General features: G+C 32.2%; 1 protein-coding gene across 1 annotated transcript in view; it reads right to left on the reverse strand.

Annotated features, from left to right (window-relative positions):
- Positions 1-13138, reverse strand: part of LOC132717167 (U3 small nucleolar ribonucleoprotein protein IMP4-like) — a 28241-nt gene continuing 15103 nt past the window's right edge. Inside the window, exons 2-8 of the mRNA XM_060700591.1 lie at positions 8605-8713; positions 8146-8221; positions 6977-7094; positions 5121-5408; positions 4683-4777; positions 3875-3951; positions 1-1329 (exon numbers count right to left, since the gene is read on the reverse strand). Of these exons, the coding sequence (XP_060556574.1) occupies positions 1217-1329; positions 3875-3951; positions 4683-4777; positions 5121-5408; positions 6977-7094; positions 8146-8221; positions 8605-8713 (876 nt within the window). The 3' untranslated portion in view covers positions 1-1216. The remainder of the gene's footprint in view (positions 1330-3874; positions 3952-4682; positions 4778-5120; positions 5409-6976; positions 7095-8145; positions 8222-8604; positions 8714-13138) is intronic.

The following is a 13138-nucleotide window of genomic DNA, read 5'->3' on the forward strand; positions in this document are numbered from 1 at the left end:
TAATTCAGGATCTTTATTCAGAGGTTTTACAGCATTGCAATGTACTGATAACTGTTATCAACAGGTGGTCTTTCTTTACAAGTTAATATAATTATCATTAACCTTTTTATTATATAGCAGAAAACACAAAACAATGGCACAAAATGAAGAGGACAATCATAGTTCAGGATCTTTATTCAGAGAGTTGACATAACAGCACTGCACAATGTACTGAAACTAGTTGCCGAATATATTCTGCTCATCTCACCAAGTCAGTCAGTGAAACCAATTTATAACTGTCACAAAAAAGTGTCAAGTAAACAAGTTGTTATTACTAATGCACTATTCTTACACACACCCTCAAGCAGATTTATTTATTGCACGTAAAATATGCTGTTACCGAGTGCAGTCAAAAAAATGAATTGTTTATTATAACAATATATGCATACAGTCATCCAGAAACTGTGCAGATGAAGAATACTTTATACATATCATTAAAACTTTTACCCCATCAATAAACCGTTTTTACTAGTATAACTGTCTGAATCATAAAGTTAATTGAAATATGCACTCCGGTTACTTAAAAAAAAGACAAAAAAAACAAACCCAAAAACATTAAAACTGTTCTTATTGATAAGATACAAGAAACTTTATTTTGAGTCGGTATACATATTACAAGAAACATTAGCTAATAAGCTATTTACCGACAATAACAAAGACATAAAACATATTTACTAACATATCATCCTTGTGTTCTTCTTTTTGAAGAAATACTTTTAGTCATTGCTTGGGTATTTTTTTGTACTTTTTTGTTTGCATTTTGTTGTTGCTTTTTTTTTTGTTATTAATTAGACTCACTCTAGACAAGATTCTTTTCACATGGGACCGAGTTTCAGATAAATTTGGATGTTTTGAATCATTTTCTGAGTAAACTTCACTCAAGTCATTAGTTGTTTTTATCCAATTATTATGAATTCAATATTTTTCTAGATGAACTATCTTTATCAAGATGCATAAAAAATATCCAATTTCTGAGCTTTAAATCTTTTATATTAATGTAAGCTACTTTTAATGGCCTAGGACTTGATATTGTTATTCCTTTTAAAGTTTCAAATCAAGGCGTGCACAAACATTGCAGTCCATGCTTATCTGCGGTAAATAACTGCAACATCCATTAACAGGTCTGGCTTGATCTTTCACAATTTACACATGTATATCCAATGTCTTATCACTGATTTCATTCATTTGTCAAAAACTTCCTTTTCTTGGCAGTGTTCATGTAAGGTCTATACACCCATTCTACATCTGAGCTAGAGACTGTGTCCAAAGTTCCCAGAATTATTTGGTAAACTGAAAAAAATATACACAAAACCAGTCAGTGAAAAAGGAATTAATATATTCTGTGCCAAAAATTCCTAAAATTACTAGTACATTATAAACTGACAGTAAAATATATCAAACAAGTTACTGTTACAATGATATAATTATATACATTTTTGATGGGTTTAAAGTTACAACAAGACTATAAAGGTCATATGGCAACTTATGGTAGATATCTGGTGCTCTATTGTGCATTATTTTTGGCATGAGCATGCTCCTGAGTAGAACCAGTGACTTTCTGTAAGTTAGCTGATACCTAATTGGATCCAAAGTCTCTGGTGGGATTGAACCCACACTGGTAAGGGTCAAGTTGTAGAATGGCAACAACCGTAACCACTGGACCATAGCATTAATAAAGAATATGTCATGGGTTCTCAGAATTATTGGGTAAACTAAGATAAAAATATAGAAAACCAGTCAGTTAAATGGAAGGAAGTAAGACTGTATTAAAACTTAATTCTTTTGCAGGTATAAGTTTTACACTATCAATTATCAAAAAAATTACTTTATCTACAAAAATTGTCAACATCTACCTAACATTATATCTATGCACTGTGAAGTAAAGATAAAGCGCAAGCAACAAGTCATGCCTGGTTTACCTGTTTTTTTTTATGAAACCAAAAGTATCATATCTTTTGGGGGGTTTTTTGTAACGGCTTTTCGCAATAGAAAGATAGTTGAATTACACTATATTTCTAACATTAACAATTATTCATGAACTAAAAGCTAAAACCAAATCAGTGCAAACTCATTTACTATTATCAAATAATTAATTATACGTTACTGATATAAACCAAATAATGAGATAATTCAGTCTGGGTATTTAAAGGCCCATCATATCCTAGAAATGCTTTCAATTTTATTTTTCCAAAGCATTTTATTTTTGGTGCACTTCTTTTCCAATATCTTACATATTGGCCGATTACCTGAGCCATTTTTTTCTTCTGTTGTATACTGGCAATTAGTACAGTTAAAGTGAAATAGTATTTTGTATGGAAGTAAAAATACCACTTTGCTTAAATTTTTCTACTTTTATGACAAATAACTTAAAATCAAGCACCATTTTCTTAAGGCAACAAGCATCTAACATGCTCCAAAACCATAATATAAACTTTATAGAATTCAAGTTTTCTTTTTTTAAAGAAGTTAAAATTTACTCATTTTCAAAGCATAATGTGCCTTTAAAACATAAAATCTGGATGAGGTCAGAAAACCTACTGAGTGGCACAATTGAAAACCAAAATATTACTGGTACTGTGATACAACAAGATATGTTTGAAAAACATGTATGCCTCCTACTAGCAGCCAATTTTGACCCAAAAATTAATAAGGGTTACATGGTTAGTCACAAGGTTATTGTGACCTTAAATGTTGTGTGCGGCAATTTTATGACAAAGTTATCACAAATCGTACTAGATAATATATACATGTACAAGAAATGTTTGTCCGATTGGTTGTCAAGTTATTGGTCAGAAACCATTTTAACATTCAAGGTCAATGTGACCTTGACCTTTGACCCAGCAACCTCAAAATCAATAGGGTTCACAACTGAACAAGACCAATACACCTGTGAAGTTTGAGAGCTGAGGGCCCATGGGTTGGCAAGTTATTGGTTGGAAACTCACAGTTTTGACATACAAAAGGCAAAATACTTTAAACAGCTTAAATGGAACAATGCAGCTTGTCTAAATAGATGTGACATTTAAATAAATGGTTAAATAAACTTTAATGTAAACTGTTTATGGGAAAAGAATGTCGGTAATTTCCAAATTTAGACTTTTTAAATGACAATATAATAAGATAATGTAGGTTGTCAAAGTGTGACCTTAGCTTCAAACAGTCTTTTTTTATTATAGATACTTATTTAATGCTAGATGAACCAAAATAATTCAAGAAAATCAAATTTAAGAGAAATGTACTTAGATTTTAAGAAAAGTAAAATGATTGTAGATTCAAGTAATTATTTACAAGTGTGATTATGACTAATTTTGCAGTAATTATCACCATATTTCTGCTGTGTGACTAAGGGCTATTTTTTCATATTTGCTCCTTTTGTTAATTAATGTGGATCATAGTGCCAATTGTAATATGTAAAATATTTTTATAGTTCACTTCATAATATTTTACTTTTTAATACATTTTTAAAATTGCCATGAAAATAAGCATGAATCTGGGGGCATGCTGCTTTAAAGACGTTTTCTGAGTTTTCATATAGACATATAGGCAAAATTAAAACTGTTCAATATAATTTCTTTAAACTAATGTTATTAGAAAATGATAACAGAAACATTTTAAAAGGAAAAAAATGTGGGGTCATCACTCTCATTTTCGAGTTATTTGCCCTTGAATTGGAATTTTTCGTTAAATTCAAGGGCAGATAATTTACAATGAAGCGAAAACTCCCAAAAATGTCCTTAAACTGACCCTATTACAAAACAACTAAAACACTTAATATGCCACTAAAGAGATAACAAAGTTATCATTCCATTTATTTTTTTCATTATATTTAAATTACCTTTCATTTCAAATCTTGGTCCAACTTCCTCTAATTCAATATCTTTCCCACCATCAACTTTCTTATATACATGATGTCTGTAATAAATACACAAATAAAATTATTTAACTCCTCATATCATTCATGTTTGTTTTGATGCTTTTTACGCCAATCTTAACACATTTTTACAGCAACTTCAACACATATCAAACACACCTAACTAGCTTTTCTGGATAACTAACAGTTAAGTACCAATTTCTAAGCAAATGACCACTACTTATCTATCACGATTTTTGAATCAGTAGGGACAGACAAATGTCTGATATTAATTGTCACGAAGATTTTTGCCTCATGCGAGGATAGAAACTTGTGACCCCTGGATTACAAATTTAATGCTCTCCCTATTCAGCCGAGTGACCAGATTCCAACAAATCAGGAAAACCTCTCTCATGATTAACAACTTAACAAAACTGAAACTGTTTTAGATGAATAAACATAAATTCTGCTACAAATTTACAAAACTGACAACACTCTATTAAGACTCATTTTTTATAAAACACTTTGAATTTGGCAAAAGTTTAGGTGCGTTCATTAATTCAGATACAACTAAACAAAGCTAAGAAAAATTTTAAACTCATACCCAAATTCAGCTTCTATTGGACATAAACTCTAGACTCGTCCATAAAATCAACTAAAGACATTGCTTTGTCTCAAACTTGAAACATAGTTTAGGGCATCAAACACAAAATAAGACTTCTGATAACAATACTTTCATCAAAATCATCAAAATCTAAAAGGAATAAAACAATATCGTAAAACAGAATCTTACCGAAAAGATATGAAATCATCATCATTAGAAAATGTCATTATTCTTCTACTGTCCTCTTTTGGTACAGGATATAGATATTTCAATATACTCTTCACCTAGGAAACAAGAAAAAGAATTCAAAGTCTAAGAATATTCTTTAACTGTAACAAGTTTATCAAACATTTTCAAAGCAATATAAAATAAAATAATAAGTAATGAAACATCAAACTTTAAGACAGGCTCCCATGTATAAAGGGAACTAACTGTAAAATATTCTCATAAAGAAGTTTATAGTTTATCTCCCTGGATTTTGAATGATGAACAGAAAGTGATTTTTCATTTTTTATTAAAGCCATATGATAAATGCACATACAAATAGCCTCCTTTTATCAATTTACTTGTAACTCTTTATCATAATCCTATTTTGGTTGAAATTATACGAATAACAAAATATCATACCCTATTTCCAAGCTTTGAAGAAAAGTTATTAAAGATTAAATGAGGGTAAGCCTCGGACATTGTCCCTGTATCAGGAATGTCGTGTCTCATCACGACGTTTGACAGATTAAAGTATGCCGTGGGTCCGTACGGTAGATGACATATAACGAGACCATCAGGTACTCCACGATGTTCTTGTACAATAATAAGATCTGTTACGTCATTGGACCGACACGCGTCCACAAGCTGCTTTATCTCGTAGTTACCGCGGTTGATTCTTTGTGAATTTGGAAACAAAAGTCGTACTTCCTATGGAAATGAACAATAAATGGACTATTAAAGACATACAAACGATACAGTGCATGGACAAGTCTTTGTAAAACTAGAAATGTGTCCATAGGACACGGGTGCCCCCACCGCGCCACTGTTCTGTCAATCTTTTTACTAAGTCAAGGGAAATAACTCTACAAATACTGGATAAATCCACAAGCGAAACCCCAGGTGCAAATCTAAATATGCTGAGCAACCTGCCCATAAGGTTTAATGACTATGTCAAATCCTTTTTGAGTAACTTGCGACACAAGTTGAAAATTGCAAAAATTTTCTAAGTGAAGGGCAATAACTCTAAAAATACTAAATAAATCCAGACAAAAATACCTGGTGCCCAACTGCACATGCTGATCAACATTCCTGTAAAGTAACATGACTCTAGGTCAAATACTTTTTGAGTTACGTGCGACACAAGTTGAAAATTGCAAAATTTTACTAAGTCAAGGGCAATAACTCTGAAAATACTAAAAATATCCAGACGAAAATACCCAGATGCACAACAACACATGCTGATCAACATTCCTGTAAAGTTTCATGACTCTAGGTCAAATTCTTTTTGAGTTACATGCGACACAAGTTGAAAATTGCAAAATTTTACTTAGTCAAGGGCAATAACTCTGAAAATACTAAAAATATCCAGACGAAAATACCCAGGTGCACAACTACACATGCTGATCAACATTCCTGTAAAGTTTCATGACTCTAGGTCAAATACTTTTTGAGTTACGTGCGACACAAAAGTGAACGGACGGACGGACGTTCTCACAGGACAGTAATTATGTGGCTACTCTATTGTTCTCTCTATTGTTCTTTTTAGCCACACAAAAGAAAATAGCCACATAAAAGCATTACGGAATGAATGACATCAAAGAGAAAGAACAGTTACCTATTGTCCCTCTAGCCACATAATTACTCTCCTGTGAGTGCGGACGGACGGACAGACGGACGGACGGACAAGGGTAAATCTAAATGCCCGCCACTAACTTGGGGGCACAAAAATGGTAATTTTAGCAAAGTAATTTGGTCTTTTTGGAAGCAAATACCTATGTGCCATATGGATACAGTGGAATTCTCACACAAAAATTTGACTCATTTTAGAGGCATAATTAAGCTTTTGGTATAAAGCGGGAGAATATCTAATCACCATTTTTCATGTTGGGAAACAAACAGTTGGCTACTACGCCTACTTAGCCTTATTGACCTGTGGTCAATAAGTAGTTAATTAAATTCCTCTTTTCTACATTTTTCCCTATCTAAATGGTTAATATATAATATAAACAATTCCAAATTTTTCCTCCCCCTTTTTTGTTGTTGGCTATTGAAAATAGCACTGTAAAAATTGTGACTTTTAGGCATTGCTAATGAGTCACTGTGAGGTAAATCCTAAGACGTCACTTTGTGCATTTTTCAAGAAAAAGACACCCAAGTAGAGCCACTGGACTACTGTAAGCTTTCTGGATAGCTTCCAAACAAGAAAAACATTTCTAATGCCTTCGGGCAAGTTTGCATATTTTCATTCAACTGTTCAAGTATTAAAAAGGAAATACCTTGGCAAACTGTTTTAGTTTAGAGCTAGGATCTCTGGAAGTTGTAACCATTATTTTAGGGTCTTCTACTCCCGCCCACTTATATTCATCATCTATATGAGTTGTATTTCCTGTAAAAAACATTCAACAAAAACATTGTACATGTAATTATCAAAAAGAATATTCATATTCATGCCCAATACTGCCATTAACAAACCAACCTAGGCTAGCAGCTTCAAAATATAAGAACTAAGCTTACAGCTTTTAATGAGCCTGAGCTAATCAACTTAATTAAGCAGGGAGTGTAAGGGTCAATAGTCCTCAGATTTATAAGATCTGAACATTCAATAATTTTCTAAGATAAGAATCAATCTAAATAATTGTATACATCTCTAACATTGAATGATGTTATTTATTAAAACTACATTAATTCTGGCAGAGCGTTCCTGGACACTTGTTAAGTAAATGATCAGTGGCAGTCCACTGAAATATTGTAACAAACAGGCCCCTAACTCTAAAATATCTTAAAATAAATTGATTTGTTCATCTTTCAATATTGACAAAACCATTCATCATCTCTATGGGAAAAGTTGCAAAATATGAACAGACATTCTGACAGAATAGCAAACAGTGTAGACCAGGATCAGAAGGCACAGATGTGTTGGCTGATCTTGGTCCCCACTGGCACCTGTGTTACCGGTTGATTCAGTTGCTGCCAGCTGGCTCACAGTTCATTCACAACATGTAATCAAGTCATATTTATGACAAAACATACATGTTTAAAACCTTTCACCCATAACCTGTTGAATTTTTAAAATGGACTAGTCCAGCTTCCAATCTTGTGACTGTTCATAATGATCAATTTTTTAAGAATCTAAATACATGTCACCCAACAGAACAGAGTCTGATGAGACTTCGCATTATCATGGTGACAAAGGCTTTCACTTTCAGTTCCAGCATTTACCAAGGGCAAGGTTTTTTTCAAAGGTTGAGAAAGCAGCCCTGCTCTTAATTTTGGGGGAAAATAACACATATTTTGCAAAGGCCTAAAGGACGAAAAACTTTATGTAAATTGCTTTTTGGCGGGGAAACTGTCACATTTTCAGGGTGCAGACCTCATACGCCCTGCTATAGAGGGAAACGTTCCTGAAGGGAAAGTATTTTTTGTTAAAAAAATCACTTACATCAGCTCCTCGTAATCCCAGTCTAGAGTTTTCTGGATTGGTATAGCATCATCCTGTAGATCTGATGGTATCTGTTTATTCTCTGTAATGAAAATAACACTATTCATGTAGTTCTATCTTCTTTTTTTCATATCAATATTTTGTCAATAAAAATCCTAAAAAAAAACAACAGCAATCTTATATATATCTTATATAGTATGTATAATGTATCTTATACATCATATAGTATGAAGCCATTTTTAGATTAATTAGACCTTTTCAATATATTCTTAATTGTACAAAATGTTTTATATCAAGTGATTGACTATTTAAAATGCTATTAATAAATACCATAAATCTCATTGATGAAGTAAAGCAGTTTAAGTGAAATTTCTTTACAGAAACATGCATCATATATTCAGGGTCAGATTAGTAAAACCAAGTAGTTTGGTAAAATTGAATAAAATCAAAAAAAAATCTTCATACCATCTAAAGCACTTCTAAGTCTTTGCTTCTTTTCAAGAATTGTTCTTTCCCTGTCTTCAATTGACTTCCTGTAGATATATTCTCGTCTCAGTCTTGCCTGACGACGAATCTAAAATGTTGAATAGAATGCAAGCCTTGAGAGAAATAAAACAAGCAATTATCATAGTATTGCAAGCAATCCATAAGTCCTCTACCGGTTAGAACCCCAGCAACATTCTGAAGGGCCATTGGCCAATCACTTATGTTTCTATTTTAAGTAAATTTGTTGAAAAAGTTCTTTAAAAGTGATCACAGGAAACAGTTTTTATGTACAGACAGACAGACGGACTGAAGGACACTCTAAAGTTATATTTTTAAACATCCCTCTTATCAAAATATAACATTTTTAAAAGCAAAATTCTTAAAAAGGAGATATTACTCTTGAAATAAAGATGCAAGACGTCATACATGATGTGAGTGTAACAAAGAACAATTAGTAATGAAGGTATTGATAATGAATGTTTATTTTGAATTTGAAGTAAAAGAAAGTTAAAAGAACAAATAAGAAAAATTCAAAGTTTAAGGAGGAGATAATTCTGGAAATATGGATGCTAGATTTATAAACCTTGTCATATTATTATGAGGGAGTTTAAAGAAAATCCTATAATGATTAAAGCAGTTGGAGTAAAAATTACCAATTTCTCGAAAAAAAGTCTAAGTTCAAAAGGGGCATAATTCTGGAAATAGTCTTGCTAGAGTATTGAACTTTCTCACAAATGTTGAGTGATAATAAGAAACATATATATGAAGTCCGAAGTAGATGCATTCAGAAAAAAAAAAGTTATTAAAAAAAAACAATATTTTTTTCATGAAAATTTTAAGTTCAAGGGAGGAAATTCTGATAAAATTTTGTGCTAGAGTGTAACCTTGTCACATATTGATTGGTTTTGATGCTAGAAACTTAGTAAAGTTTTGTATAGAATACCTTAGAAATAAAACTTATGAGTGAAAAAAATGTAAAAGACTAGGAATCAGAAGCGCTGCAATTTGTCTTATTTGTTGCAATTATTAACAGACTTTCAATAGAGAAAGATAAGGGGTGCTAATTCCAGGCTGCATCTACCAGATTTTACGTTTCATCAAATATTTTCAGCGCTTTTGCTTTATCACTGATCAACGGTTTTGTGTAAATTGCCAACTTTCAGTATTTTTTTCCATAGCAAACCAGAAGTTTCAACATAGGAAAGAAAAGGAAAAGACGTTGCATACTCTCCATCTGCCATCTATCCATATATTCAAGTTTCCTAAAGTACTTTCATACTTTTTGCGTTATCGCGGGATCCAGTTTTGTGGACGGACGGACGTACAGCCAGGAGAGACATTGTGGAGTCTGATGTCCAAAACCACTGCGAGGTCTCCAAATGTTTGCACAAATGGTTGTTCTGGGGATGACATCAGGAAATCATATAAATGATACATTTTGGGGTTGGATGTCTTCCCAAGATCACTCTGGGGTTAAATATACAATAGAACCCCACTAATGAGACCAGACCGCTTGTTGGTCTTTTCTTTTAAAGATAATACTTTCCATTTAAATTCTGTATCACTATTAAATTATGGTAGCTCATAGTTGGAATGACAGAAACAGCATCAGTACAGCATAACAAGAGCTGTCGCTTGACTATTCTTAGTGCTTAATAGTAAAAGAGCCTTGATAATGTAAAATTTTCTAATTTAACAAAAGGGCCATTTTTTCTTAAAATCAATGTTACTGTTATAGGCCTTGGAGAGTCTTATTAGGCTCTCAAAGAAGTGTATAAAATTTCAACTTGTATTTAAGCAAAATATCAATGTAATATGAAAATATGAGGTGGTATACCAACTTTAATGTAAATGTAAAGTAAAAGTCGAAAAAGGGGCATTATTCTGATAAATGCTTGATAGAGTTACCTCCTCCTGTGATCACATTTGGGGCATGATGGTAAGCAAATGTGCAGTTTCAAAGCCAATAATCAACTTTATTTTCAGGTGGTACTTAAACGTAAATTGTAAGTTGAAAAAGGGACATAATCCTGTCTAAATGCTTGATAGATTTATCTCCTCCTGTGTACATGTTGGGAGTTATGATGTTGAACATGTGTGCAAAGTTTCAAAGACATATGTAAACAGACTTTGAAAATATTTGAGATGTTACAAAACACAAGTGGTTACGCCGACTGGTATAGCTCTACTTACTCTTATGGAATAGTCGGGCTAAAAACACCGTTAAGAAGGTATCACTGTATTAACTGAAAGCAGAAGTTATGAACAAAACTTTCAAGAATAATAAGCAGGTAAACTAAATTTAAATCGGAAAATATCATTATTAATTAACAAAGCCTTCTATTTTCTTGTTACAAATTGGTTATTTTTGTTACCATTTAAAAAAAAGGAAAACCTTAACATGAAGAATATCTGACAATTATTATATCTTTCAATTAGCAACTGCAATAACTCGTTCATGATGTTGTTAGGACAAGGGTTAATAATTAAGTACAATACTGACTACAGCAGTTGACAGAAAATTAGTGTTGTCACGCATGGTTAAACAATTTAACAGGTATGGTCTAAATACATACAAAATTATTGTTTGGAAAAAAATAGTTGTATTAGGCAATAGCAGGTTGGTCTCAATTTTGGATAGAAAGACTCTAATAAGAAAAAAAATCTTTGAAAAATTGATCGTAATAGCAGACTGGTCATGCAAACTGGTGGTTTTATGGTGGAGCTCTACTGTATATATTTTTTTATTTTCCTTTCTTCTTAATCAATTGAGATGTAAACTCAACAAGAATTTCAAGATAAAATATATTTTATTTTCAACATAAGTTATGCTTTCACATCAAAGATATTGATTAATTTTCATGAACATACATAATTCTAATATTAAACAAGTATGTCAAAGCGCAAAAAAAAATACAGAGACAACTTCAGTAAAGTTAAATTTCTTTCAGGACATTCTATTTATACTAAGCATCATGGACTCTCATTGAGAACAAACTACAAACTTTAAAAAGTTAAAAGTCAATTTGTTTTTTAAACAAGAGCTGTCAAATGAGCAGCATGGATCTGGATTAGTAAAAAGCACGATTTACACATTAACCTTGACCTTATGACCACAAAATGACTGAAGGAGGTAGAAATCATCAATGTGCATCCATGCATGAAGTTTGGAGTTCCTGGTCATTTCATCACCAATTTTAAACCAGATGCAAGTGAACTTGACCTCTGGCATAATGACTTGAAATAGGTGTAGAAGGTTGAAATGATAAAATTACATTCAACAATGATGTTTGAAGTTACAAGTCATATGCACTTTCATTTTACAGGTTGCAAGAGGCTTTGACCTGAAACTTTAAGTGGCAGGAAGAAGTCAATGAGGTTCATCCATGTAGGAAGTTTGAAGTTACTGGGTAAATGCACGTTCATTTTATGACCAGTTGCATTTCTTAAAACAAGTCCAATTGACCTTTACCTTTGAACCTGAAAATGGTTCAGAGAGGTAGAGCTCATCAAGATGTAGTCCCTAGTTATATGCACTTTCAATATGGCCTGTAACATTTTAAAAAATATCAGGTACCAGTGACATTGTCCTTTGACATAAATAGATGAAGTTTAATTTTCATGGAAATATATCTATATTCTAATATTCAAGTCCCTGAATATATGCACTATCATTTTATGGCCAATTACATAACTACATACATACATATATGTATGGTCCATGTGACCTTTAACCTGAGAATCGGTGTGGCAGGCGGAACTCATCAAGGTATATGCATTATTATTTTACAGCCCATTGAATATTTTTAGTGACATTGACCTTTTGACCTGAAAATGGGTGTTAGAGGTAAACTCAAATATGAAGTTATTTTGTTATAGGTTAATTAATATTAAAATGATGCACCATAAACAAAAAAACTAAAAAGGTTAACTAACACTGATGTCATGGTAATATCTGTCTTCAAAAAAGCAGAGAAAAAATATAAATGTAGGAAAAATTTGCAATGTACTTTCATTTTATCAATGATATAAAGAAACAAACTTTTGTGCATTTTTATTACAATAATATCTAAAAAAAATGTGTCAATATAACAGTTTTGAAATTAAGTTAATGCAAGATTTAACAAGACTTTCCCAGCTTGCTCCGTGAAATACAATGACAAAACGCAACAAAAAGGAAACAAAAAAAAAGTAGGCAGATGTGACACTGATCCATCTAACATAATCAATCAATTAAATGAACAAGAGCTGTTGAGCAAAGTGACAAATGCCCCTGAAAAAATGTACCCCTGAAAAAAATGTAAAGGTATTTTGATTCAATAGACTTAACTCTTTACTTAATGCATTGCCCAGCATCAGTCATCACAAAGGCACATAAACATAAGAGTGTGATATGCAACAATGACAAGCAATCATCTGTTATACCACTGGCAAAGCAGTTGTCCTTTAAAAAAAATCAATACATAAAATTGACAGTCACCTTGTAATCAAAATACATTTTCTACTGAATACT

Source organism: Ruditapes philippinarum, unplaced genomic scaffold (assembly GCF_026571515.1).
Source record: "Ruditapes philippinarum isolate M1 unplaced genomic scaffold, ASM2657151v2 ctg4496_1_1_1_1, whole genome shotgun sequence".
In the NCBI taxonomy this organism is placed as follows: Eukaryota; Metazoa; Mollusca; class Bivalvia; order Venerida; family Veneridae; genus Ruditapes; species Ruditapes philippinarum.